The sequence below is a fragment of the Taudactylus pleione genome, unplaced genomic scaffold (genome assembly GCF_031769625.1).
Source record: "Taudactylus pleione unplaced genomic scaffold, aTauple2 ptg000377l, whole genome shotgun sequence".
NCBI lineage: Eukaryota > Metazoa > Chordata > Amphibia > Anura > Myobatrachidae > Taudactylus > Taudactylus pleione.
Genome location: NW_028284778.1, coordinates 3,834,209 through 3,861,451, shown reverse-complemented (window position 1 = coordinate 3,861,451; position 27,243 = coordinate 3,834,209). Strand labels below are relative to the sequence as shown.

At 47.5% G+C, this 27,243-nt stretch overlaps 1 protein-coding gene across 3 annotated transcripts in view; it reads right to left on the bottom strand.

The window, feature by feature from the left end:
* LOC148508045 (uncharacterized) overlaps positions 1 to 27,243 on the bottom strand; it is a 48,451-nt gene that overhangs the window by 14,070 nt on the left and 7,138 nt on the right. For 2 of the 3 annotated variants that reach the window (XM_088445229.1, XM_088445231.1), the window contains 7 exons: positions 25,236 to 25,333; positions 24,961 to 25,072; positions 23,630 to 23,727; positions 23,387 to 23,498; positions 22,439 to 22,981; positions 21,451 to 21,516; positions 13,849 to 14,546 (listed from right to left, as the gene is read on the bottom strand). In XM_088445229.1, coding sequence (XP_088301355.1) covers positions 13,912 to 14,546; positions 21,451 to 21,516; positions 22,439 to 22,981; positions 23,387 to 23,498; positions 23,630 to 23,727; positions 24,961 to 25,072; positions 25,236 to 25,333 — 1,664 coding nt within the window. In that variant the 3' untranslated portion in view covers positions 13,849 to 13,911. Of the gene's footprint in view, positions 1 to 13,848; positions 14,547 to 21,450; positions 21,517 to 22,438; positions 22,982 to 23,386; positions 23,499 to 23,629; positions 23,728 to 24,960; positions 25,073 to 25,235; positions 25,334 to 27,243 lie in introns of those variants that run through there. The other variant, XM_088445232.1, reaches the window with a different exon arrangement.

Genomic DNA, 27,243 nt, shown 5'->3' with positions numbered 1-27,243 from the left:
TAGGTCGACAGGGACAAAAGGTCAACTGACAAATGGTCGACATGGTTAAAAGGTTGACACAAGTTGTTGCTTTTTAATTTAACCTTGATCCTTCCCTGATTTCATAACCCTTCCCCTTCTGCCTAACCCTAACCCTAACCCAACCCTATCCCTCACCCTAGTGCCTAACCCTAACCCAACCCTATCCCTCGCCCTAGTGCCTAACCCTAACTGTCCCCTCCAGCAGCATAACCCTAACCCTCCCTCTGGTGCCTAACCCTAACCTAACCCCCACTAGTGCCTAACCCGACTGTCCCCTCCAGCAGCGTAACCCTAAAAACGTTGAAAAACCATGAAAATGCATGTTGACAATTTGTGTATCGACCATTTGAACCTGTCAAACTTTTAACCCTGTCGATCTTATGCACTGTCAATCAATTGTCAGTCGACCTTCTGACCATGTTGACCTATTGCCTGCCGACCATCTGGTGTCAACCTACTGATTGTCAATCTTCAATCCAAACATCGCTATGAGGTGGCACACTAAGGCGATAAAACTATAAAGTGAGCACTATTAGGGATGGGATTATGAGGCTCTTTGGAAGGCCAAAAAGAGGCTGTGAGGCATGCATAAAGAGGCCATTAGGTGAGCCTTACGAGTCTATAAGATGGGCATTAAAGCCTCTGACATGTGTATGATAAAGTTTAAATTAAGCTGTATGAGAATCTGAGGTGGGAATTACAGGACAGGAATTATGTTGTATGGTGGGCATTATGAGGAGGTCACAAAATCAAAAACGTTAACGTGAGGCCATTAGTAAGGTATTAGGTGAGCAGAATGAGCCTTACATAGTGCACATTAGGAGGCCATGAGGAAGGATTTATAAAGTGGGCATTAAGATGGTCTATGGTAAGCATTATGTGGATATCAGATTTGCATTGTAAAGTTATAAGGCAGGCATTTTGCAGGGGGCATTATGGGACTATGGGGTGAGCAACATGAACGTATAAGGCAGGCATTATGCAGGGGGCAATATGGGGTGATCAGTATGTATGTATAAGGCAGGCATTAGGCAGGGGGCACTATGGGAGGAGTAGTATGAATGTATAAGGCAGGCATTATGCAGGGGGCACTATGGGGTGAGCAGTATTCATGTATAAGGCAGGGGGCACTATGGGGTGAGCAGTATGTATGTATAAGGCAGGGGGCATTATGGGGGGAGTAGTATGAATGTATAAGGCAGGTATTATACAGGGGGCACTATGGGGTGAGCAGTATGCATGTATAAGGCAGGCATTATGCAGGGGGCACTATGGGGTGAGCAGTATTCATGTATAAGGCAGGGGGCACTATGGGGTGAGCAGTATGTATGTATAAGGCAGGGGGCATTATGGGGAGAGTAGTATGAATGTATAAGGCAGGCATTATACAGGGGGCACTATGGATGAGCAGTATGAATGTATAAGGCAGGTATTATGCAGGGGGCACTATGGATGAGCAGTATGAATGTATAAGGCAGGAATTATGTAGGGGGCACTATGGATGAGCAGTATGAATGTATAAGGCAGGCATTATGCAGGGGGCACTATGGATGAGCAGTATGAATGTATAAGGCAGACATTATGCAGGGGGCACTATGGATGAGCAGTATGAATGTATAAGGCAGGTATTATGCAGGGGGCACTATGGATGAGCAGTATGAATGTATAAGGCAGGCATTATGCAGAGGGCAATACGGGGTGAGCAGTATGTATGTATAAGGCAGGCATTAGGCAGGGGGCATTATGGGGGGAGTAGTATGAGTGTATAAGGCAGGCATTATGCAGGGGGCACTATGGATGAGCAGTATGAATGTATAAGGCAGGCATTATGCAGGGGGCACTATGGATGAGCAGTATGAATGTATAAGGCAGGCATTATGCAGGGGGCACTATGGATGAGCAGTATGAATGTATAAGGCAGGCATTAGGCAGGGGGCATTATGGGGGGGGGCGGAGATTAGGGTTAGGCACCACTGGAGGTTTAGGGTTAGGCACTAAGGGGTGAGGGTTCGGTTTAGGCACTAACGGGGAGGGTTAGGGTGCCGGTGGAGAGGGTTACGGTGTAAAGGGGGAGGGTTAGTATACTTACCCGATCCCTGTCGGGATACCGGGCATCGGGAAGCCGCTGTCTGCATTTTGACAGAAGGCATCCCGACTGCCGGTATTTAATACAAATTCCATTATGCAGGGGGGCTTTTGTGGACATACTGAGGCTATAGGGTATTAAGAGATTATAATGTGGTCACCATTATGATAAAGGAGATCATTATTTGGCTAATAGGCTGAAACAGAAAATATGAAGTATGATTATATCTATGTTATATCAATTACCATTTTATCTGATTATATATATATGCAAATACTTACCCTCACACAATCACTGCCAACTCTCACCAAGAAAATGTTACACACCAGACTTCCGGTCTGTCAGTGTCACCCGGTTCTCGCCCTGGGCGTCCTACAGTCCAGCTAGAGTCTAGAGTCGACTGACGGCCTTGCGTTCCACCCAACGATCAGCTTCTGCGTTTCACCCGACTTCCGGGTTCTGCGTTCCACTTGACTTCCGAGTTCTGCGTTCCACCAGACATTCGGGTTCTGCGTTCCACCCGACTTCCAGCTTGTTTCACTTAAACTCCGCCCACTGCGTCCACGCAGACAAAGTGGAGAAGTTCTTTTGCTTTGATAGCACCACCTGCTGGTCGTGTCCTGCAGGAGGCAGGAATGAAGCAGCAGGTAATATTATTATCATTATAGTTGTTATTATTATTATCATTATAGTTGTTATTATTATTATTATTATGCAGATGTAGCCAACCTTGCTGTAATACATTTTATTACCATAAAATCACAATTACATTTAATTTTAACCACTACAGTATCACATCTATCATTTGATCTCTACACCCGCCAAGTCCGGTGATAACTGCTCACTAGTATGTCCCCGCATGTTACACTTTCCTGGTGTAACCTAGGGTCATTCGATTATGTCACATGTACTCTGTGATGTTTATTATAACTATTATATTTATTTCACCACAGTTAAGCTGAAACCAGAGGTCTTATCAGAAGTCACCTGAGGATGAGAAGTGTTTCCGATTCAATGAGGATGGACAAGGCCCGGAGTTACATAACTGAGAGGATAATAAATATTACACTGGAGATAGTCTACCTGCTGACTGGGGAGGTGAGGGAGTCTGGGACTGTCACAGTGACATCACTCTTATCTCTATTACTAACACAGGGACCTGACTGGGGAGGTGAGGGAGTCTGGGAGTGTCACAGTGACATCACTCTTATCTCTATTACTAACACAGGGACCTGACTGGGGAGTTGAGGGGGTCTGGGAGTGTCACAGTGACATCACTCTTATCTCTATTACTAACACAGGGACCTGACTGGGGAGGTGAGGGAGTCTGGGAGTGTCACAGTGACATCACTATTATCTCTATTACTAACACAGGGACCTGACTGGGGAGGTGAGGGAGTCTGGGAGTGTCACAGTGACATCACTCTTATCTCTATTACTAACACAGGGACCTGACTGGGGAGGTGAGGGAGTCTGGGAGTGTCACAGTGACATCACTATTATCTCTATTACTAACACCAGGACCTGACTGGGGAGGTGAGGGAGTCTGGGAGTGTCACAGTGACATCACTATTATCTGTATTACAGGGACCTGACTGGGGAGGTTAGGGAATCTGGGAGTGTCACAGTGACATCACTATTATCTCTAATACTAACACAGGGGCCTGACTGGGGAGGTGAGGGAGTCTGGGAGTGTCAGTGACATCACTCTTATCTCTATTACTAACACAGGGACCTGACTGGGGAGGTGAGGGAGTCTGGGAGTGTCACAGTGACATCACTATTATCTCTATTACTAACACCGGGACCTGACTGGGGAGGTGAGGGAGTCTGGGAGTGTCACAGTGACATCACTATTATCTGTATTACAGGGACCTGACTGGGGAGGTGAGGGAATCTGGGAGTGTCACAGTGACATCACTATTATCTCTATTACTAACAAAGAGACAGCTGTAACCGGGCAGCAGGTAGATGCTCTCATATATAGTATCAGTGCATACATATTTGTAAGAATAACCCTTGGTTGAGTTAATTTTCACTTTTTTTAAAATTTCTCTCCTAATACACAGGATTACACAGTAGTAAAGAAGACATCCAGTAGCCATCCATGTGTGTACCTGTGTAATATCTGGATGCAGTAGCCGTCCCCGTGTGTACCTGTGTAATATCTGGATGCAGTAGCCGTCCCCGTGTGTACCTGTGTAATATCTGGATGCAGTAGCTGTCCCTGTGTGTACCTGTGTAATATCTGGATGCAGTAGCCGTCCCTGTGTGTACCTGTGTAATATCTGGATGCAGTAGCCGTCCCCGTGTGTACCTGTGTAATATCTGGATGCAGTAGCCGTCCCTGTGTGTACCTGTGTAATATCTGGATGCAGTAGCCTTTCTTCTTTTTTTTTTTATCCAATAAATACATTTTTATGAATTAATTCTTTGGTGGGTATCGATTTTCCCCTTTGAAACGGGGGACAGATGCATCCATGAAAAGATACCTTGATGTGAATGTGTTATCTTCTTTTTACGTGAGTAGGGTACACACTTGTATAAAGAAACCTTGATATACTTCAGAGTGAGTGGGGTACGCCCCCCCCCATTATTTATTTTTTATCCACCTTTACATCTTGATCGTGTGGATTTAAAGGAACGGGGCACGTACAGAGGAGAATTCTTCCTTAAAGGATATATAATTCACACTCTACTAACGAGTCCTTAGTGTGGAACATAGGCCCCTCTGGCCGCTCGCTAAGCTTTGGGTGACCACCCACAGCTTTTGCGAGCGACCCTTGTCTTAGGGTCTCGTCTGCCGCAAGTCCCAGTGAGCTTCCGGCTCTAATAGAGTGAGTGGGGGCATTCTTTTATTGTGTATCCTGTGTGTTGGTTATATATATATATATATATATATATATATATATGCCACTCACCAAAAACTGCCCCCCCTATAAACGTGCTAGTCATCAATATCCCCCTCTGTCCTGCATGTGCCCTGTGGTATTATGTATGGGGAGACCTGGCCTCATTCTGGAGGAGGGGGTTACATGGACCATCTCCCACCTTTGTACTGAGACCTGCAATCCAGCTAACCCAAAGTGTAATCTCCATCTATGTAAAAGGACTCTGCAATACTTACCCTATAAAGGAGATGTCTGAGATGAGCTAGTTAGGCAACATGTTGCATTCTATCTGATGTGGAACTACACTTCCCAGCATGCCCTAGCAGTTAAATTTTGCAGAGCATGCTGGTATGCATAGTTCCACAGCAGCTAGCAGGCCACATGTTGTCTACCCCTGTAGGTAGCCAGTGCTAGATAAACCATTGCTAGTGCTCCTCTAGCTGTGGGCACTTTATTAATTCAAAGAGAATGTCTGTGCTGTGTGTAGTAATGTGAATAGGTTTCAGTGAATTTGGGACATAGTGTGTGGCGTAATACGAATTTGGGACATAGTGTGTGGCGTAATACGAATTTGGGACATAGTGTGTGGCGTAATACGAATTTGGGGCATAGTGCGTGGCGTAATACGAATTTGGGGTAGGTATGCTGGCATGTGAGGAGGTTGAGGGGTATTGAAGGGGCATGTGTGGTGGTCTATACAAGTTTTCAAATATTTTGGTAGTGGACAATGGTCAGGCTCCTAAAGTTTTAAGCTGGCTCCTAGATTTTAAAAACAATTGTCGAGCCCTGTTGTAGAGCATTTATGAGGTCAGGCACTGATGTTGGACGAGAAGGGCTGGCTCACAATCTCTGTTCCAGTTCAGCCCAAAGGTGCTCGATGGGGTTGAGGTCAGGGCTCTGTGTGGGCCAGTCAAGTTCTTCCACACCGAACTCATCAAACCATGGGGTCTATTTATCAAGCAGTGAAAAGTGCGGAAAAGTGGCCCATAGCAACCAATCAGCTTCTACCTATTATTTTATAGACTGTACTTGATAAATGCTACTTCAAAGCTGATTGGTTGCTATGGTCAACTTCTCCACTGGTTCACTGCTTGATAAATAGACCCCCATGTCTTTATAGTCCTGGCTTTGTGCACTAGGGCACAGTCATGTTGGAATAGAAAATGGCCTTCTCCAAATTGTTGTCAGAAAGTTGGAAGCATATCATTGTCCAAAATGTCTTGGTATGCTGAAGCATTAAGATTGCCCTTCACTGGAGATAAGGGGCCCAACCCAAACCCTGAAAAACAGCCCCATACTATTATCCCTCCTCCACCAAACTTTACAGTTCACACAATGCAGTTCGGCAGGTAACGTTCTCCCGGCATCCGCCAAATCCAGACTCGTCCATCTGACTGCCAAACAAAGAAGCGTGATTCGTCACTTCACAGAACACGTTTCCACTGCTCCATCCGACACTTGGCATTGGACTTGGTGATGTGAGGCTTGAATGCAGCTGCTCGGCCATGGAAATCCATGCCATTAAGCTCCCGCCGCCCAGTTTTTGTGCTTACAACAATGCCAGTGGAACTCTTCAGCTATGGAATCAGCAGAGCGTTGGTGCCTTATCAGTCGTTGAACCTGCTCTGTGATTTACGTGGTCTTCCACTTCGTGTCTGAGTTACTGTTGTTCCTAAACACTTCCACTTTCTAATATCACTTACAGTTGACTGTGGAATATCTTGCAGGGATGAAATTTCCATGAACCGTCTTATTTCATCAAAGCCTTCCAGCTCTCATCTTAACTTGCTGCTACATCTTAACTTGCTGCTACATACTCCTCTCTCCCTGCCTACCCCATCTGTTTCACCCCTGTCTGTCTGTCCCTCCCCCTTAGAATGTAAGCTCCTATGAGCAGGGCCCTCTACCCTCTTGTGCATCTCCTTACTATACCTTCATCTACTTCTTACTCTCTACCAGGGCACCTAACACTTGATTGCTTTGCATTGTTGCTTATCTGGGTGTTATGGTCATGAATGTAGCAATGTATATTATCCATGTCCTGTAATGTACTGTACTGTAAGTCACTGTAAATCAAATGTTTATGTACTTTGTAAGGCGCTGCGGAACACTTGTGGCGCCATATAAATAAATGATAATAATAATAATAATTGCAAAGGTGGCATCCTATCACAGTACCACGTTTGAAGTCACTGAGCTCTTCAGAACTATCCATTTTGTATCACAAATGTTTGCAAATGGAGACTGCGAGGCTAGGTGCTTGATTTTATACACCTGTGGCAACAGGTCTGATTGAAATCAATTCAATTATTAAACAGGTGTGGCCAAATACTTTGGTGCATATAGTGTGTGTGTGTGTATATATCTATATATACAGATGGCGTGGTCACATTGGGCAAAGCCAAGCAAAATGGAGACTTGGGGCCTGGTTCCGAGTCGTATGGATCTCGGCGCGCTGATGCAAATAGCGCACACAGCGTCTGCGCAGAAGCAAATTTACAAATTTTTACATATGTCCGTTCTCTTATGATCCCTACAGAACTTGCCAGGATCTGCCTCTCTGTGAAATAGGGCGTTTGGGGGGGCAGAAACTAAGCGGCAATAATGCGATTGAGCAGAACAGCCCGTGACTCGTGGGAGGGTCGTGTATCAAAATCTCTGTGCAATTCTGAGCCGTGAGTAAGGGCAGCCTGTCTCTGACGGATCTCTTGCACCTAGCATGAGGCTGGTGCAGATACTAATGATGGCGATTGGCGTAGTATTAATGGGCGCGTAGATGTTTACTGGAACACGCACGAACCTCCACAATAGTTGTGCAATAACAAATCTGGCTTCCGCGGCTGCCCGTATCTACAGCTACTTTGCAAGCCAATCAGAATCAGTCCAAATCTTTAGAATGTAAGCTCTCAGGAGCAGGGTCCTCTTCCCTCATGTGCTTCTCTTTACTCCCCATAAGGGCACCTAACACGTGACTGCCAACTCCCTGCTGCTTATTGTGAGTGCTTTAACCACTTAACTGACGAATTTTGTTTCCAAAAACCGCTCCAAAATTCTCGTTTTTTTAATGACTGAATAAGGTCAAGAACATGTTTTTAAAACTTATCCAACACGATTTTATGATTTTTTTTTTCTATTTTTTTCTTTTTAAACACAGTATGCCATAAATATAGCAAAATTTATGGTATACTGTAGTGATGGTTATTGACAGCTGCACAATCGATGGCAGCCCCAACCGATGTTAAGGAAACATCGATGACTGCAGTCTTCAAACAATTGATGATTATCTATCGATGTGGCAACCATCGATAAAAAATCATCACTTTTTTTAGACTGCAGCCACCGATGTTTCCTTAACATCATTTCAGGCTGTCATCGATGGTACAGTATCGATGACCATCAGCAATGGCACAACAACTTGTTAGTGGTCATAGACCATTGATAGTTTGTAAACCATCGATGGTCAGTGGCCATCCCTAGTATACTGTATAGTATACCATCCCTAATCGGAGGCCCTGTATTGAATCTTGATCGATACAGGACCGCCATAATCAAAACAAAATTGACTATAACACCAATATAAGCATACAATTTTTTTTATATATATATATATACACACACACACATATATATATATATATATATATATATATATAGGCAGGGCTCTTCTGTGTATATACATTGGTGGGAGGGTAAGTGGAAGGGACAGCACTATGCTTGCTGCCCCGCGGGACCTATATCCAGCGGCTAGAGCAGCTGCTGGTGTACGAGAGGGAGGAGGGAAAGGAGGAGGACAGCCTTGTGTATTTACCCAGCGGCTGCTCCATTCCCTCTCCAGCCGCCGGGTGCGGGTTCCAAAGAGGGGAGGATTTGCCCGGCGGATGTGCTGTTTCTTCAGCCGCCGAGCTGCCGCTATCTATATGGCGGCTGGAGAGGAGGATCTGCCCGGCGGCTGCTCCGTCTCCTCTACAGCCGCCGGGTAAAGGGGGTCGTCGGCACGGGGCTGCCCGAGCACTGCTTCAAGCAGTAATCATGCATAGGGGTAGAGCTAACGGAGCAGAGGGACCGGGAGGTCCCTCTGAGATGGGCGGCTGCTGGAAGTTAACTTCCAGCAAGCCGCCCACTGGGCGTCTCTGACTGGTCGTATCAGATACGACCATGTCAGGGAAAGCCCAGTCTGGTATGGTCGTATCTGATACGACCATGCCAGGCAAGTGGTTAATCGCTATTGCAGCAATGTATATAAATCGTGTCCTTGTCCTGCACTGTAATGTACTGTAAGTTACTTGTTTCTTGTTCACTTATTCGTTCTATGTACTATGTAAGGCGCTGCGGGACACTTATGGCGCAATATAAATAAAGGATAATAATAATAATCGTAACAGTTCTCAGGCATACGCACAGCCTAGCCAGCATCATGGGACGGGACGCCTCTGTGACCCTCGCCATGGGTTACAGCAATTCACCAAAGCCACTTGCCCTGACTGTATGTATTTTGTATGCCCTGGGTAAAGTGTGCTCATGGTCTATAAGCAACAACCTGACCGTGAGAGTGATGTGTATTATTATAATTCCCCTAGGAATGTCTGCTTGCTATGAATGGGTACAGTATGCCAGAACTGGGTGGCAGCAGCTAATCAGAACAAGGGGCCGAGTGCCATCTAGTCTTTGGGCCGGATTCAGACCCACTCGCGAGCGGCTGTCCGCTCGCAAGTGGGTCGATGGTCTGCACTGAGCATGCGCACGACGGAGGGAGCTCCGTCGTGCGCATGCGCCAGACGCGACGAGCGAAGGACTTTCCTTCGCTCGTTGTGTCTGATCAAAGGGGGCGTGCTGTCGATGTTGATTGACAGCACGCCCCCTTTGGTAGGCGTGCCTCCCTGACGGGGGCGTTCCCAAGGGAATGCCTACCGTCAGAAGCCGGCCCACTGACATCACTAGTGATGTCAGTGGGAGTGATTTTGGCTCTGATAGAGCCAAAATCACTCCGGGCCTTGCGGTTGAAAACCTCAAAAGCAGGCTCCGGCTCGCAGTGGCGATGGTCACGACCATCGCGGCCATCAAACTGCACGCTCGTATAGGCTGTGGGGGGTGACCCACAGCTATACGAGCGTCCAGGAGGAGGGCTGCCCTCATTCAGAGCGTGCGCTCTGCTCAGAGCGTACGGCTCTGAATGAGGGCCTTTGACGACAAAAGCTTCATGAAAGTAATGTTTGTTCTCACCATAGGTGGCCATTGCGCAAGTCCAGTGCACAGACACACCGGCTACCAAGAGGGTTATTTTTAGCACCTTAAGTTATCAGTCTTCCTACAATAAAATATCTTCAGAGCCCAGAGAGTTATATGAGGTTTAGGTCTTGTATCTGTGCTGATTTACACATACATAGGCCCTGGGAGATAAAGGACTTTTGAGCCTGGAAAGGGTGGGGGCTGCTGGGGGAGAGGGGAGTTATGGGACTATAAGGCTCAGCAGCCCACACTGCTGGGGGTTCACTCTTCAAGGGAGTAGCTGCGTGCTAGGAGTGCTCCCCATCTGTGGTCTATGGTGGTCTTCCTCCACACACAGATCTCCTAAGATCTCAGAGTAAGATCATTTAGGATTCTGACTTTTTATCATTTACTTTTATCAGAAATCAGTTTGTGCATTTGTACTGTATGTCTTGTTTATTCACCTGTTTTTCCCTGTAATTTAACCCTGGAGATAGTTTTTCAATAAATCCTAACATTTTATCAGCATTATCTCTGTGCTCTAATGAGGTCACATGCCTGGAGAGGCCCATGCTACATTTGTGTAATAATTGAGAATTTAAGTGTCTGGCGAACACAAGAGCGCTATTTTAATACTCTTTGTGGTGGCAGCTCGAGTAAAACCCAGGTCACAGCTGCCCACCTGCGTCAGGTTGGCGAATCTGAGTGTAGGCTGGGGCACGGTGTTATGACAAACTCATAATCCAGTGTCACTGTTTATCCACAATACCCCACCAGGCACTGCCCTCACACACCAACACTGGCGCTATGGCAGCACATCCTGGCCATGCCACTCCAAGCTTTCCAGGTGGTAACATAGGTAGCGAAAGAGAACAGTGAATCAGCCTATATGCGTTTCTCTGGTCATACACAGGTGGCAGAGTAACACTACTGATATAAGCTGAAGCTTTGTTGCAGACCAACAGGGTGAGAGAAGAGGAGCAGCAGAACAATGTAGGAAGTAAACACACCAGACAAAATAATATGGAATGCGGAAAGACAAGGTGGTATAAGTTCAACGAAGCGGGACGTGAACGTGCGTGTAGATGGTGATACTAAAAATATTGGATGATCATTGTAAATGTCTGAGGTATTGATACAATGTGAATTTGTTGAGATATTGTTTCTTTTTCAGGTGGAATCATGTGTCGTACACATGACGTGACTGAGTGGCAAAAGGAAGCCATTGTTAGCCTGGAGGAGGTGGCGACGTTTGTTGGTGTGGCCTCGAAGGCAGTGAGCAGTACACCCATCTACAGTGGAAGAAGCATGGACACCAAGGTCTCAGCGGCGGAACAGTGGGTCTCATTCAGACCCGCTCGCGAGTGCAGGACGCTCGCAAGCGGGTCGATGGTACCCAAATGCGCACGACGGAGGGAACTCCGTCGTGCGCATGCGCGAGACCCGGCGAGCGACGGGGTAGCCGTCGCTCTGGGTCTCGCACCAAAGGGGGCGTGCTGTCGATGGTGAGTGACAGCACGCCCCGTTTGGTGGGCATGCCGGGGGCGTGGCTGCCAGACGGAGGCGTTCCCATGGGAACGCCTACCGTCTGGGTACGGCCCCACTGACATCTCTAGTGATGTCAGTGGGAGTGATTTTGGCTCTGATAGAGCCAAAATCACTCCAGGGCTTGCGGAAGCGAGACCCTACCGCAGGGTCTCGTTGCAAGCCCGATGGTCGCGATGGTCTTGACCATCGCGACCATCATCATGGACGCTCGCTATAGCTGTGGGTGGTAACCCACAGCTATGCGAGCGTCCAAGAGGCCGCTCCAAGTTGAGGTAGGAGGGCCCTGATTCAGAGCGAGCGCTCTGGTCAGAGCGTCCGGCTCTGAATCAGGCCCAGTGGCCGAAAGTCAAGCATGAAAATCGGGGCCGCAGGCATTTAGGCTGCCTAGCAACCACCTAAAGCCTCAGGACCTGCTCCAACATTACAATGCCGAACCCAGCCAAACAGTATCAGAACGAACACTACAGCACAAACTGCATGGGTTACGAGTTTTCAGTCGTATAGCCCAGGTGCGTCCCAGGTTAACAGTCAGTCATCCAAAAGAAACGGCGTCTGACATGGGCCAAACAGCATAGTCACTGGACCATTGAACAGTGATGATGCATCATATGGTCTGATGAATACAGATTTTGCTTATATTCCAATGACGGACGCTCCAGAGTCATGAGGACGGCTGGGAAAGCGTTCCAACCAGACTGTGTCCAATGAGCTGTGCAGAAAGGAGGTGCAAGTGTCATGTTTTGGGGGTGTATTTTGAGTGCTAGAGCTGGACCCTTGGTGTCCAATCGCATGAAAGCGGTGGACTATGTGACATTGTTGATCATGCAGTTTTGCCATTTGTCCAGTTTCTGAAAGATGAAGACCATCTCGTGGATACACTATTTCAGGATAACTGTACTGCCCATCATGCTAGGATTGTGCAGGATTGGCTTGCAGAGCACCAGACTACGTGCCACATCTCACGTGGCCCTCCAATTCGCCAGATCTCAATGTTATTGAGAAATTTTGGGACATGTTGGAACTGGCTGTGAAGAAGAAACACTAACACCCTCCAAATTTGGCTGCATTGGTCATGGAATGGGCGCAATGCGATATGAATGTGATCCAGAGAAATATTGATAGCACGCCTCGGAAAATCCGAGCTGTCACTAAAGCAGGTGGTGATGAAACAGCATATAAACGTCTAATGTGAGCATTCCATAGTATAAAGAGGTAGTCAGAAGATGAAGAGACAGAGCATACAAGCACAGAGATTGCAGGATACTTCGAATTGTGTGTGCGCATAGGAAAAGCATGAGTGAAGTTTGATTGTATTGTATAGGAAGGAAACCATAGAGTGTGGGGAGGAGACTGGTAAGATATCTGGGCTGTCATGATATGAGGGGGAGAGCAGGAGTATAATAGGGGCTGATGGCTCCTGATGTATGAGATACACCAGAGAGTGTGGGGAGGAGACTGGTCAGATCTCTGGGCTGGTAACACACAGTGACATGATGTGAGGAGGAGAGCAGGAGTATAATAGAGGCTAATGGCTCCTGATGTATGAGATACACCAGAGAGTGTGGGGAGGAGACTGGTCAGATCTCTGGGCTGGTAACACACAGTGTCATGATGTGAGGGGGAGAGCAGGAGACTTTGGGCCAAATTTAATAGGGTGAGAATTCTGAAAATTTTATGTAATAGGGTGCGAGAACATGCAAACTCGCAATCCCGCAACTCGCAATAGACAAACTCGTATCCACATATTTTACTATCTTCTACATACAACTCGTCCAATGTTACATGGTGAGAGTTGCAAACTCGCACCTAAATTCTTACAAAAAAAAAAATAGCAAAAAAGACGTTGATCAGATAGGCGAGTTCAATGTGACACTTTGCTAAAAATTTTAAAAATACTCTGTAAAAGGCCATTTACAATAATTAAACATATTTAAATATAAAAGTTTAAAAACCCACTTACAATAATATAGCCCCTAAATAGTGTACCTACATCTGTAATGAAAAAACCCATTACCAGAAATTACAAAACAATTTATACAAAGAACTTAATTTACTTTATAATGAAAGACAGACACAAATATATTTTAAACAGTTTACTGAATATGAAATTTAAAAAAATAAAACAAACACAAAAGCAACAAAATAGCAAAAAATAATATTTTACTTAGAGGCAGAACTGCTTCTGCCTCTCCCTGCTCCTTTAGCTGTACCTCCCCGCCAACGGCCACTACGCCTATTGGAAGTCTCCAGTGATGCAGTTTTAGGGCTGGTGGCTTGTGAGCTCACCATAGATGTGGAGTGAGCGTTTTTAACAGCCCTTTGGGCCACCAGCTCCCTTTGCAGGCTGATGAAGGCCTGTGATTGTTCACGGATGGCCTGCGTTTGCTCCTGGACAGCCTGTGTCAACTCAAACATCCGGAGGTTCATCTCACTGGCCATCCGGGTACGGGTACTCTGGGCTACCATGGTGGTGCGGTTCAGCTTCCGCAACTGATTGGTCATGGTGTCCATTTGTTGGGTTTGGTGATCCATGAATGCCATCTGGTGTTGCCGGAAGCTGTGGAGGGACTGTGCCGAATCCTCCACAGTTGGGGTGGGGGGTCGAGACGTGGCCTGTGTGGGTGTCTGCTGCTGGGTCGGTGGACTGGGTGTTGGTAGCTCCTTTGGAGTCAAGATGATAGTGCCCTCATCCTCCTCCTCCGACGACGAATACAACACCAGCCTAACAGGTCTGTCCGGAATGACAGGCGCAGGTGGTGGGGCAAGTGGTGGAGGCATCAGAAGACGAGAAGGACCTAAAAAGAGAAAAATAATGGTGAATATATATACTTGTACTATACAAAAAAAGAGCACTTATGTTTTACCGGGTTAAGTCCTTTTCTTCTAACTCCATAGGGGACACAAGCTTAGACCATGGGTATAGGGTGAGCAGAAGGAGTCCGGGCAATAGTTAAACTTCTTGTCCCGACAGCCCTGGCTCCTCCCCCCTATACCCCGCCCCCAGCAGGCCGGTTAAGTTAGCAAGCACAAGGCAGGAGCGAGGAAGAGAAGGAAGACCGACCTACACATACTGGTCCAAACACTCAAACTGTAAAGGAGGACTGGAACCAGAGTAAAAACCCTGCCAGCCCGGTGCGTCAGGGTGGACGGCCTGTGTCTCCTATGGAGTTCAAAGAAAAGGACTTAACCAGGTAAGACATAAGTCCTCTTTTCTTCTTCACAACCCATAGGGGACACAGGCTTAGACCATGGGATGTCCCAAAGCTAATCCATTACAGGAGGAGACGCACCAGAGCTGTGCTGAGAACCCTACGCCAAAGGCCGGGACAGCTAAGGTGGCAAATGAACAGAACCCAAAATAAAGTATAGGCGGAGAACCATAGGGCCTCTGTTACGAAGCTGCTTAGCCACCCAAGAAGCACAATTCTGTGAAAAAATCTGTAAAGACGGAACAGAAAGAACCGCCATCGCAAAAGCGTAACGGAACATCAAACATAACCAACTGGCTAAGTCCCATGTGGAACCCGGCCAGTCCCACTGAGAACTCAAGTCCGAACCCCAAAGATCCGGAGGGCCGGCACAATCCAAAGAGGCCTCCTTCATAGAAACATAGGTGCCTGAGCACAGGAACCAAACAGTCCTGGTGATGAGAAACCGGAGGGACCAGCGAAGGAATATAACCTAAAGCAAATTCAAAGGACAGCTCGGTCCCAGTGAAACAACCACAAGGGGAGGGACAGGACAACGCGCCCCAGAGAAACACTCGCCAGGAGCAGGAAAGTGGTCATCCGTGTAAGCCAACAAATGTCAGCAGAGCCCAAGGGCTCTAAGGGCGACAACTGAAGAGCTCGAAGCACCAAAGACAAAGTTCAAGGAACAGCACCATCCGAGGAGGAAAGATAGTTAGTCAGGTATCTGAGCAAACTGCTTCTGAAGAAGACAGAAAGTGTAGAAACCTGCAAATTCCAAGAAGAGAGGTGGAGGGACAAATCCAGTCCCACCAATTGAAGGGAAAAGGACCCAAGAGAGAGAAACCCGCTAGGAATAAAATTCCAGTCGGAACCCCAAGCAAAGTAAAACCGCCGAAGCAGCGACAAGGCTTGCAGAGGAGAACTTAGGGGCATACAGCATATTACGAATGACCAACTTGGAGAACCCAGAAGTGCCCAAGACTGAGTCAAGAGCAATGAGATGTGCAAGATTCGAATAGAAGCACAGGTCCTAAGACAGAAGATCCGGCCACAAGGAAGACACAGCAGAGCATGGAGATCTGCGTACCAAGCTTACCAGGGCCCATAGGAGGCAACCAGGATTGCCATGCTTCCCTCCCACTGCAGCTTGCAGGGGACCAGTGGATCCACGAAATCGGAGAGAAGACATATAAGAGAAGAAATTACTAGCGGATCGGCAAGATGTCCACCCGAAGGGCTTCCGAAACCCTGGTACGGGTAGGTAAAATCATCTCAACCCGGATTCGAACCCAGGTACCTGTTATACTATATGCTGTGACTTTGCCCTTTGAGCCACATTACCTTTCTAGCAATACCTCAATAGCTGTGTTCCTGCTGAGATGCCACCAAGGCGATGTCTGGCCACCCCCAGCGAAGAACTAGGATCCGAAATGCGTGTGGATAAAGGCCCCAATCGCCTGGGTAGGTGCCCAGGTGACAGAGGAAGCTCTCTTCCCCAGCCTGGACTCTGGGGAGGAAGGGTACCGACAGAGCCGGAAGCTGACACACTGTCCAGATGAGAACTTCTTCAAAGCGCCGTGACTGCGAGTGCCACTGGTTTATGTAGGCGATGTCAGTCACATAATCGGATTGAACCTGTATAGGACCAGGCTGTAGGAGCAGCCGAACCAGGCTGAGGGTTCTGAAGATTGTTCAGAGATCTACAAGTTGATCGGCACCCAGTGGCTGCTCACTGACCCTGGAAGGTTGTTGACATCGGTGGTGAGGAGAACCCTGTGTGGAATCCCAAAGCGGGACGCCTGGACAACTAGAGGAAGAGCCTAACCTCCTAGGAATGTATGAGCTATTGGTGGGAACTGTTCCAGAGACCATCCTTCATCCGAAGAGGCAGGGAGAAACTGGGCATACTCTGCCATGACGAATGTGGAGACAAACGGAGCCCAGGATTTGATTGAAAGAGTGTATTGACACTCAGCGATGACTAAAATCCTTGTGAATCCTTCATATGGTACATCTCCTGCGACGGAGCCCAGGTGGGATACATCCAGTGATGATCTTTCAGTGGGACTGGAGAGACCTGAGAGACCGATGTGTTCCTAAAGAACATCCGGAGACCGCAAGGATCAGAAGGTAGAAACCTGATGCGCCTGTGGCATAAATGATTTACCATGACTTTTCGTTAAAAGTCTATGGGCTCTGGAAAGACCAAATGGAAATGTCTGAAAATGAAAATTCTCCTCTCGGACCGCCAGCCAGAGGAAAACTCTGGTGACTGGGCCAGATAGGAACCTGGAAATAGGCTTCCCGGATAACCAAGGAGGACACGAGATCCCACAGAGCCAGAATGATGGCTAGAGACTTGCTGGTTCACCAAAAAGTCTGTTGAGGAATTCCAGGTGAACAACGAAGAGACTGGCCAAAGGTCCCGCTCAGGAGGCCAGCAGGACGTGACCAGTAGGAAAAATAGGATCCAAGGCCATTCCTGAAAGGCTACAGCATAGCCCCAGGAGAGGAAAATTCACCCTCGGGCATCCTGTGTGGTCACCATCCAGGTGATGGTGTAACAGCAAAAGTCATCCCCCACGCTATGAAGCCCCCTAGGTAGAGGACTGCCTATTGAAGCGCAAACCTGTCAGTAGGTCTGGAGGTAGATTAACTGGTAGACCTGGGTAACCCGGAGCTCTGAGAAAGGTTGGCCCTTCCCTCCGAGAAAAGGAGTGAAATTTTGAAGTTTGCGACATAAGCCACAGAATGGGGGATGGTCGACCTGCATGCCGTCATTGTGGCTACTATCCTGACCAAAACAGGAGCACAGCAAATGACCTGAAAGCGGAAGAGCCCCTATGGCCTTCCTGAAGTCTGAGTCAGCGTGCCAGAAATTAAGCCAGAGTGTTCGCTTAAACACCACCAAGGATGCTGACACCTGATGTCAGGACACCAGTAGCTATTGTCGCCTCTTCAATTCAGGAAGCCACCCTCTGATGTTCTCACCTGACGCAGCTGAGGCATCCATCCAACCTCCAATGCTTTAGCTACATAAGCAGATGTCAGGAATGGATGCGCGATAGCCTCTGCAGATAGAAGACATTTTTGAGGAAAGTTCCATTGTCCTGTCTGACTAGGAAGGGCAGTGTTCTTGACTAGGCGGGCCAAGTAAGAATTCCCTGAGGAGGAGGCTCATTATGCCTGGTCCGCAGCAGGTAGAGAATTTAAGAGGGCAAGGAGGTGCCTAATAGGGCGAGCCCTCTGCAGAAGGTACACACTAAAAAAACGGGAATACAGAAACAGTCTACCAAAGCGCTAGACTTAGGGGTCTGTAGTCTACCGCACCTTGTATTCCCAGGCGGTCCAAGAATTAACCAAGACCTGACCCTGTTTACCTTCAGAGATCAGACGATATGGGGCGCATTCAGAGTGGTGTGGCCATAGGCCTCGATAACCTTGAAGCTAAGAACAGCTCTTATCTATCTAGACTGGTGTGGGAGGGAACCTGAGCACCCAGAGGAAACCCACGCAAGCACAGGGAGAATATAAAAGCTCCACCCAGTTAGGGCCGTAATGGGAATCAAACATACGACCTCAGTGCTATGAGCCTGAAGTGCGGTTCCTGTCCAGCCTCTGCTGGAAAGATGCAGACACCTGCGCTTAAAGCGAGAAGTGCTGCATTCATGGCTCCTGAGGCAGAATGCCATAAGGTACCCAGCTAGACGACGGTAGAGATACCAGTATGGGGTGCGGGCCCTGGGATTGCCAGTTTGTGTGGCGGATACACTCTGACACTGCAGAGAATGTGCACTAGCCCTTAGCTAACTGCAACCTTACTTATAAGAGAGGTATTCAGGCCGGCTCCAGGTGGAAGTCATGGCTGACTGACACTCTGGCTGCGAATCTGCGAAACACCGGACACAGAGCCCATCGTGGTACGGAACCTGAGGAGAAAGTACAGAGGTACAAGTCCTGCAGTTACACAACATTGAAGTACCCCCATCCCCGAGTGCTTTGCCCTTGGAGAACCTGATAAGCCATCTAGGGCAGTCGCCACACACCAGTTAGGAAAACTACTGTGTGCAATAAAAGGGGGAGTGCAATGAATGTGACCTCACCCCACAATAAGCGGGCGTGGGATTTACTGAACTGTCAGAAGAAACTGGAAAATAAAATGTACTCCTGAACATAAATACATGCACACAGAAACATATAATGCTGTATCAGTGGGCTGTTAATGCTCAACAATCCAAACCCAGTCATTAGGAAGGAGCTTAATGTATGACCTCACCACAGAGGAATAGGTATACAGGGAGACATGAGCACTTTACTGCTCTCCAGAGACTGACTGAAGCAGGCACAGGGTAAAATGGCTGCTCAGTGTCTCAGCTGGGAGGGGAGAGAATCCCTGTGGCATGGCTGTCGCAGAAAGGGAGCGGGGGAGGTGCTGATACCAGATCCCCCAGGGCAATGGCTGCTTCTAATGAAACACCACATTGCCTGTGCCCTGGTGGTCTAGTGGAAGTGCCCGGTGGCCTGGGCAACCGCTGTCAGCACCACCGGTGGCCTCCCACATCGGCGGTAACAGCCGCTGCAGTGCAGCCCCCTGTAAACATCTTACAATTGAGCACCGTCCGTGCTCCTTACCCGGCTGCAGGTTCCAGATGTGTGCTGCGAAACCAGCCGAGGTCACTGTGCCGCTCGCCAGTGCCGCGGCAGCCAGCGCTGGGGGTCGGTGGAGCAGCAGTGCAGGCGTCCTATGGGACACATAGCGCTTCCCACTCATACATTTTTTTTTTTTTTTTTTAATAAAATAAATAAAAATTAAACAAATTAAGTCTAGACTGCTAAGCAGTATGTAGTAACGTGTGCCTTGCTCCTGAAGGCACCAAACTGAACTGGCATGTCTGGGGTCTGGGAGTGGGCATGGCTGCTAGGAGAAGAAGTTTAAATATTTGGTGCCCGGACTCCTCCTGCTCACCCTATACCCATGGTCTAAGCCTGTGTCCCCTATGGTGGATGTGTTAAAGGGAATGGGATTGAAATGCCAGCAACTGTTTAGCCACCAGTTCAAATCCAGACAGCGGCTGCCCGACAGGATGAAAATCCCGACAGAGGCAGGTAAGTATGCTAACCTCCCCTGTCCCCACCCTAACCCTATCTTAGTGGTGTCTAACCTCCCCCCTAGTGCCTAACCCCCCTCTTACCGCTCCCTAAACCTAACCCTCCCGTGGGGATGCCTAACCCTAACCACCCCTCCCAAAACCTAATGCTAACCCCACTAACTGCCCTAAACTTAACCCTCCCCCACCCACGGCTAACAGGATGGTCGCCCTGTACTTACCTCGTTCGGGTACGCGTTGTCCTGGATTCCGGCGTCAGGATTATGATAGGCGTCAGTATTTTGATGCCTATCATAAATGCCTAGCCGGCATTCTGCTGTCGGGATTGTGACCGGTGGCCTTGCATAACTACATCCTGTGTTAAAGATATCCATGCTTGAGAACGGGATCCGGTCAATATACAGACAGTCGGGATTCCGGCGCTTGTGATGCCAGCGCTGGAATCCTGGGCACCTGTCAGAATCTTGGCGCCAGCATCCTGACAGTAAGTAGCTGGGTTAGGGGGAGGGTTAGCGTTAGGCACTAAGGGTAGGGTTAGAGTTAGGCACTAAGAGGAGAGGGTTAGGTTTAGAGTGCGGGGAGAGGGAAGTTAGGTTTAGGCACTAGGGGGAGAGATTAGGTTTAGGCACCTGGGAGGGAGGGTTAGGAGTAGGGAGAGGGCAAGAGTTAGGATACTGACCGATAAGTGTCAATATCCTAACTCTGTCAGGAAGTCGGTATTCTGACCGCCAGGACCCCATACCCAACCCATTGAGAATAGGTACATTCAACAGGAACTCCATTACATTTGTGGAAACACCATAATGTAAGCATAGTTTTTACTTGAAATTTTTATGGATTTTTTTTTCCATCTATGGTATCATCCAATTAGCTGCGATCGGCAGAAAACGGGGATTTTTCGCCGAATATCCCTGTTTTTTTTTCCCAATGTTTTTTTTTTTACCCTATCTTATTATTTCGGTCGAAATAATAGGATATTTCTCCCGAAAACACACAGGATCCACGATAAGCTTGCGGAGTTATGTGTTTTCGCCATTTCAAAAAAACTGTACTTATCGTGGATTACTTATTGGGACACATCAGGTCCCGAAAAAAAAATCCCCGATAAGTGCCGGCATCGGGCGGACTCGGGGCTAATTTGATAGCTCCGGGGTATCCATTAGCGCCCAAACAATGTTTGGGGCGAATTGGTTACCCCCCTAAGTGTGTTTGAAGTAGGACAGTAACAAAAAAAACCCCACTGATATGCTTGGGGCCTCATTACATTATGTAATATTTGCAGGCCGTGCAACAATGCTAATGTAATTAATGTCATATGACATTACAGTTAGATTACAGCGGCCTGCTGACCCTCGGGCATGTGTGTAATGTTATGTGTGTTTATTCTGTTTTCTACTCACCAGCCTCCTCCTCGCCCATTTGAGTGCGCCGCCTTTTAGCAGGAGCCTTTTTCCTTGGTGCAGCAGCTGAGGAAAAACAATTTTTTAAATAAAAAAAATATTATATTGGGTCAATCCAACTAGGTAAGAGTTGGGAGGTGCGAGTTGCTGTTTTCTCTGCAAATTCATTTTGCAATCCAATTAGTAACTCGCACGGAACCAGTCAGTCAGAGTAAACTCGAATTTTTCCATTCGCTGATGGTAGGGAAAATCTTTATTTTAAGGTTACAATGTCGGGACACCATGCAGAACGACTTGCACACCCACCTCCCCTTAATGACTAATTAAGAAATAGGAAATTTCCAATTAGTCCAATAATTACATGTAATTTTTTGGGGTTAAAAAATTTTTTTTTACTAAAATTACCCCAAAATCAACTTTTTCATTAGTTTAGGCATCTAGTAATTTAAAGTAAAATTTAAGTGCTCTCAAAGCACCCCAAAATCACATTTTTTTAGTACTATTTTTTTTTGCATATTTTGTTTCATTTGTTTGAGATTAAACTAAAAAAAAAGTAAGTTTACTTTTTATAGTTTTTTTCCATATTTAAAAAAAACAAACAAACAAACAAACAAACAAACAAACACAAATCATCCATTTAAAAACCTTCAGTACTTTTTCTTATGCTCACAAACAGCCTTCTATACGGTCCTGCTAACGAAATTGCCAGTTTCATTAACTTCTCTCACATCGCATCTGGCAGTCAATTCGCAAACCCCCGCTGCGAGTAACGCGAATGGGTATTTTTTAATTGGATTGGAGAATTCTCGGGTGCGCGCAGTTGTGCGAAGTCTGCAAGTTTCATGACATGAACTCGCAATTCGAACCTTATTGAATTGAGTCCTAAATCTCTAACATTAATTTGCCCCTGAAGAGGTTAATAAAGGATCATTTTTACAACGACTTAGGTTACTATGGTTAAAAGAAGCACATTTGTTAATTTACTCACCAGGACGGCTTGGGGCTGGTGGACGGTCTGTGTCCTCAATGTGGACTCCAGGCAGGATGATTTGCTGGAGCTCCAGTTCATACGAGCTGTAATGTACAGGAACCCGCCTTTCTCCACCTGTCTTGAGTCCCTCTCGCATCTCATCTGCCATTTTCGCCTTCACCACACGCTTGACATCGCTGAACCGTTTCTTTATGTTGCTTACATCACGGCGGCAGGTGCCGACCGCATTGACCTCCTCCGTGACAGCCCGCCACATGGCCTTCCTGCGGGCTGCAGGCGTCTTGTGTGCATGCTCTCCCAGGAGCCACGGAAACACACCCACCATGGCGTGCACAAGTGCGCAATTTTCATCGTAGGAGAAACGCACATTTCTCCCAGTGCGTGTCTTCCCGGGGGCAGGTGCGGCTGGCTCCTCATTCTCCTCCTCCTGCGTCTCCTCGCTGCTCTCCTCCTCCTCAGTGTCACCCTGGGTGAGATTCACCTCCTCCTCCTCCTCCTCCTGGCTCTCCTCGCCCCTGGTACGCAATCTGAACAACATGGCTGCACAAAGCACAAGGTCATAATCTAGCTCTCTCTCTCCATCACATAACACCCCGCTCCTTCCCAAACCTTTCAAAGCTCAAAATGGCCGATCTGGGACTTATATAGGGTGTGTGAGGTATAACTGAGGCCACTTTTGGGTGCCAATGGGAGACTTTCTTTAAAACCGTGAAACTCGCATTCCGGTTGGTCTGAACCCCGCATGCTTCCTAGTGTGAATTCTCGAGAGAAGTTGTGAGTTACGCGAGACCCTGTAAACTCGCACCCTATTATATTTGCAAGTTTTGGGGCAAACTCGCACCTTCAAAATGTGCGAGAAGGAGCGAGTTTGACTCCCAGAAAAAACTTGCACCCTATTACATCCCACCCCATGTGACTCTTCTGTAATAAGTGATTATTACTCACCTGTGCTGATATCTGTAGGGATTTCCTCCTCCTTATACTGCTGGTCACCCCTCACATACGGCTCGTATTCTTCCTCTATATATTCTACCTTAAAATCAGTCAGATCTTCGCTCTAAATGACCCACATAACAATAACATAGCAATTTAGTATTACATTATTTGTGATTAAACGGTAAAATATCAGTATAGTTAAAAGTAATTTTGTTATGTTGGTATTTGGGTGAGGCACTAAATCCCACCTACCTTATACTCCTGTGGGATCCTGTGATTCTCCTCTGTACAGTACTGTGTATATAGAGGACGGGGACATCTGTCTGGGGTATTTCTGTCACTAGATCCATCTGTAGGAGACACACAGTGAGGGAGTACATTGCTTTTTATGTGATCATCAGTGGAGATAGACAGTCTATGTAATGTGTTGGTGTTATGATCTTAGCTGAAAGCACACAATGATGTAAGTGGCATACCACCCAACTCCCGATTTCAGCGGGACAGTCTATTTGAGAGCTCTGTCCTGCTGTCACGATTGGGACTGCATGGTCTCAATTTGCCCGGGAAAAGGGTGGTACGACCCATTCTTGCTGTACATGCGACACAAAAAGCGTGGTAGGAGGGGGACAAGAAAAGGATTGGGGCAGCCTAGTGCATTTTGGTGCTAAGCAAGCCTCCAGGATGTGGACACGTCCCTTCAGTAGTGCGAGCACTACCCTCCTTTATTTGGCCATACCCAGACACGCCACTCTCCTCCTCTATGTCGCCATGCCGCAGGTCTCAATTAAAGTAAAACTCCAATTTTGGATGGTATGAAGGAGGATAGAAGGACTATAATAAGGGTAGAGGGCTCCGGCCTCACCCACTGCGAGATACATTTCCCTCATTAGTCTGTACTGACAGAGGAGGGTGTAGGATAAGAGATGACTGTAGTGACAGAGGAGGGTGTAGGATAAGAGATGGCTGTAGTGACAGAGGAGGGTGTAGGATAAGAGATTGCTGTAGTGACAGAGGAAGGTGTAGGATAAGAGATGGCTGTAGTGACAGAGGAGGGTGTAGGATAAGAGATGGCTGTAGTGACAGAGGAGGGTGTAGGATAAGAGATGGCTGTAGTGACAGAGGAGGATGTAGGATAAGAGATGGCTGTAGTGACAGAGGAGGGTGTAGGATAAGAGATGGCTGTAGTGACAGAGGAGGATGTAGGATAAGAGATTGTTGTAGTGACAGAGGAGGGTGTAGGATAAGAGATGGCTGTAGTGACAGAGGAGGGTGTAGGATAAGAGATGGCTGTAGTGACAGAGGAGGGTGTAGGATAAGAGATTGCTGTAGTGACAGAGGAGGGTGTAGGATAAGAGATTGCTGTAGTGACAGAGGAGGGTGTAGGATAAGAGATGGCTGTAGTGACAGAGGAGGGTGTAGGATAAGAGATGGCTGTAGTGACAGAGGAGGGTGTAGGATATGAGAAATGGCTGTAGTGACAGAGGAGGGTGTAGGATAAAAGATGGCTGTAGTGACAGAGTAAGGTGTAGGATAAGAGATTGCTGTAGTGACAGAACAAGGAGAATATAGTGATTATTACTCACCTGTGCTGACATCAGTAGGGATTATCTCCTCCTTATATTGCCGATAACCCCTCACGTACGTCTCTTCCTCTCCCTCTATTACTTCTACCTTAATATTAGTCATATATTCACCCTAGTTAACACAAATAATAAAACAACACTATTAAAATGTCTGATTTCATTAACAGAGATTAAGAATATCACAGTATAAAACACACAGACACAGACACCTGCTCTTACACATCATATAGTGAGAAGTCACTTTGGTATATGGTGAGACCCTAAATCCCACCTACCTGATCCTCCTGTGGGGTCCTATGATTCTCCTCTGTACAGTACTGGGAATACAGAGGACGGGGACATCTCTCTGGGGTATTTCTATTACTGGGTCCATCTGTAGGAGACACACAGTGACTGAGTACATTGTATACAGATATGTCCTTGCTCAGCCTCAATACACCACACAGCGCAATATGCCTGGTGTGAATGAGCTGCCAGGTCCCGTGAGCGTCAGGAGTCCTTATTTGTGGAAAATGTGTCTAAGTGGCAATGCGATGTGACTAGGACGCACCAGGGGACTGTGCTGATCAATGTGATATGTGACACTTGTATAACTGTGTGCGACGCTTGGGCTAGCAGTTTCTCACAGGACCTGGCGCGCCAGGAGGGGCTGTTTGGCGCAACTGCAGCAAAGACGATTGAAGACATACAGTATCTGTATATGTGATTATCAGATTATGACAAGAGGAGGGTACACCAGGTTATTATTGCGCTCTCCTAGTAGCAACGCGCTCGTTGAGGTCTCGCAGCAGTGAACCGGTCTGTGCTTCTGCTCCTTCCGAGTCACTACAGTGAATAATGACCGACTAGGGGGTGACGGGTCCTTTGTGTGGTTTTTGAATAGTTGCTGTCGCAATTGTGAGCGATATTGTTTCTACCTGTGGTTACGGTTTCACACATATGTTAGTGTGTGTGTGTGTGTGTAATAAAGGTGCTTTTCGTACACTTGCTAAATTGTGACATTGCGGTGCGATTCCTGAACCCATGAAGCAACCAGGGTACCGTGCGGGGGCTATAAACCGCTGGCTTTTCAAGGTGGTAACTAGCAATCTAGAAGAAGAACGCCCACATCAACCCGGTATCCTCACACAGATGTGCCTGTTGGTTGGGAGACTACCAGGATACACTATGGGCACTCAAAAAGCTCCACGAGACGCTGCACCATCCGCTGCCCATATACATTCTGATTCTTCCTTTGCTAGCAGTCGGCCGCCACGTCCCATATGTTGCAGTCACTGTAGTTGTAGAATCTCTTTCAGCTAAAAAGTCACTCATTGATGAACTGAGGGATGGACCAGAGACTTGAGTTACCCTTTACTGTATTATAGCAGGATGTACCAGACTAAAAGCCTGATTCAGAGATGTACGTTAGCATTAGAAAACAATCTGCGCAAATATCGGCATTGCGTACATCTCTGAATCAGGCCCTAAGAGCCTGGGAAAGGGAGAGTTATGGTAAAACTCACTCTTTCTTCAAAGTCCATAGGGTCTACAGGGAGACATTGGGGTGTAGGTGGTACTTGGAGGACCGGACACCAACAGCAAAGCTTTTTTCTATCCCAGGATGCTTTGGTCCTTCCCCCTATACCCCGCCCACAGCCTGAAGGCAACTCAGTTTTGTTAACAAGCCCAAGGCAGGAGCAGGATAGGAGAGAAGGAAGACTGATACACTGAGGAATCACACTATCACAAAGAGAAGGGAACAAGTGACCAAGAGAAGAAACCCATGGAAGCCAGGTGCGTCAGGGTGGGTGCCCTGTGGACCCTATGGACTTCAAAGAAAGAGAGTTAAACAAAGGTAAGTTCTTACCATAACTCTCCTTTTCTTCTTCAGGGTCCATAGGGTTCCACAGGGAGACAATGGGGATATCCCAAAGCAGTTGTCCAAGGACGTGGGACGCTCCTGAGCTGAGAGAGAACTCGAAGAAAGCATCCTGAGAGTCAAATGTATCAAAGGCATAGAACCGAAGAAAGGTTGTGGACAGACGACCAGGTGGCCGCCTTGCATAGTTGCTCGGCAGACGCGCCAAGGCGGGCTGCCCACGAGGGGCCCACAGAGCGAGTAGAATGAGCAGATACTGTAGCCGGCACAGGAAGGCCAGTCTGCGTGTAAGCCTGTGAGATCGTCATGCAAAGCCATCCGGACAGAGGGCCTGATTCAGAGCCGCTCGTAAGCGGTCGCTCTGAGCGATGTTCATACAACTGCGCATGCGTATGGGTCGTAATGCGCATGCGCAAAACAGT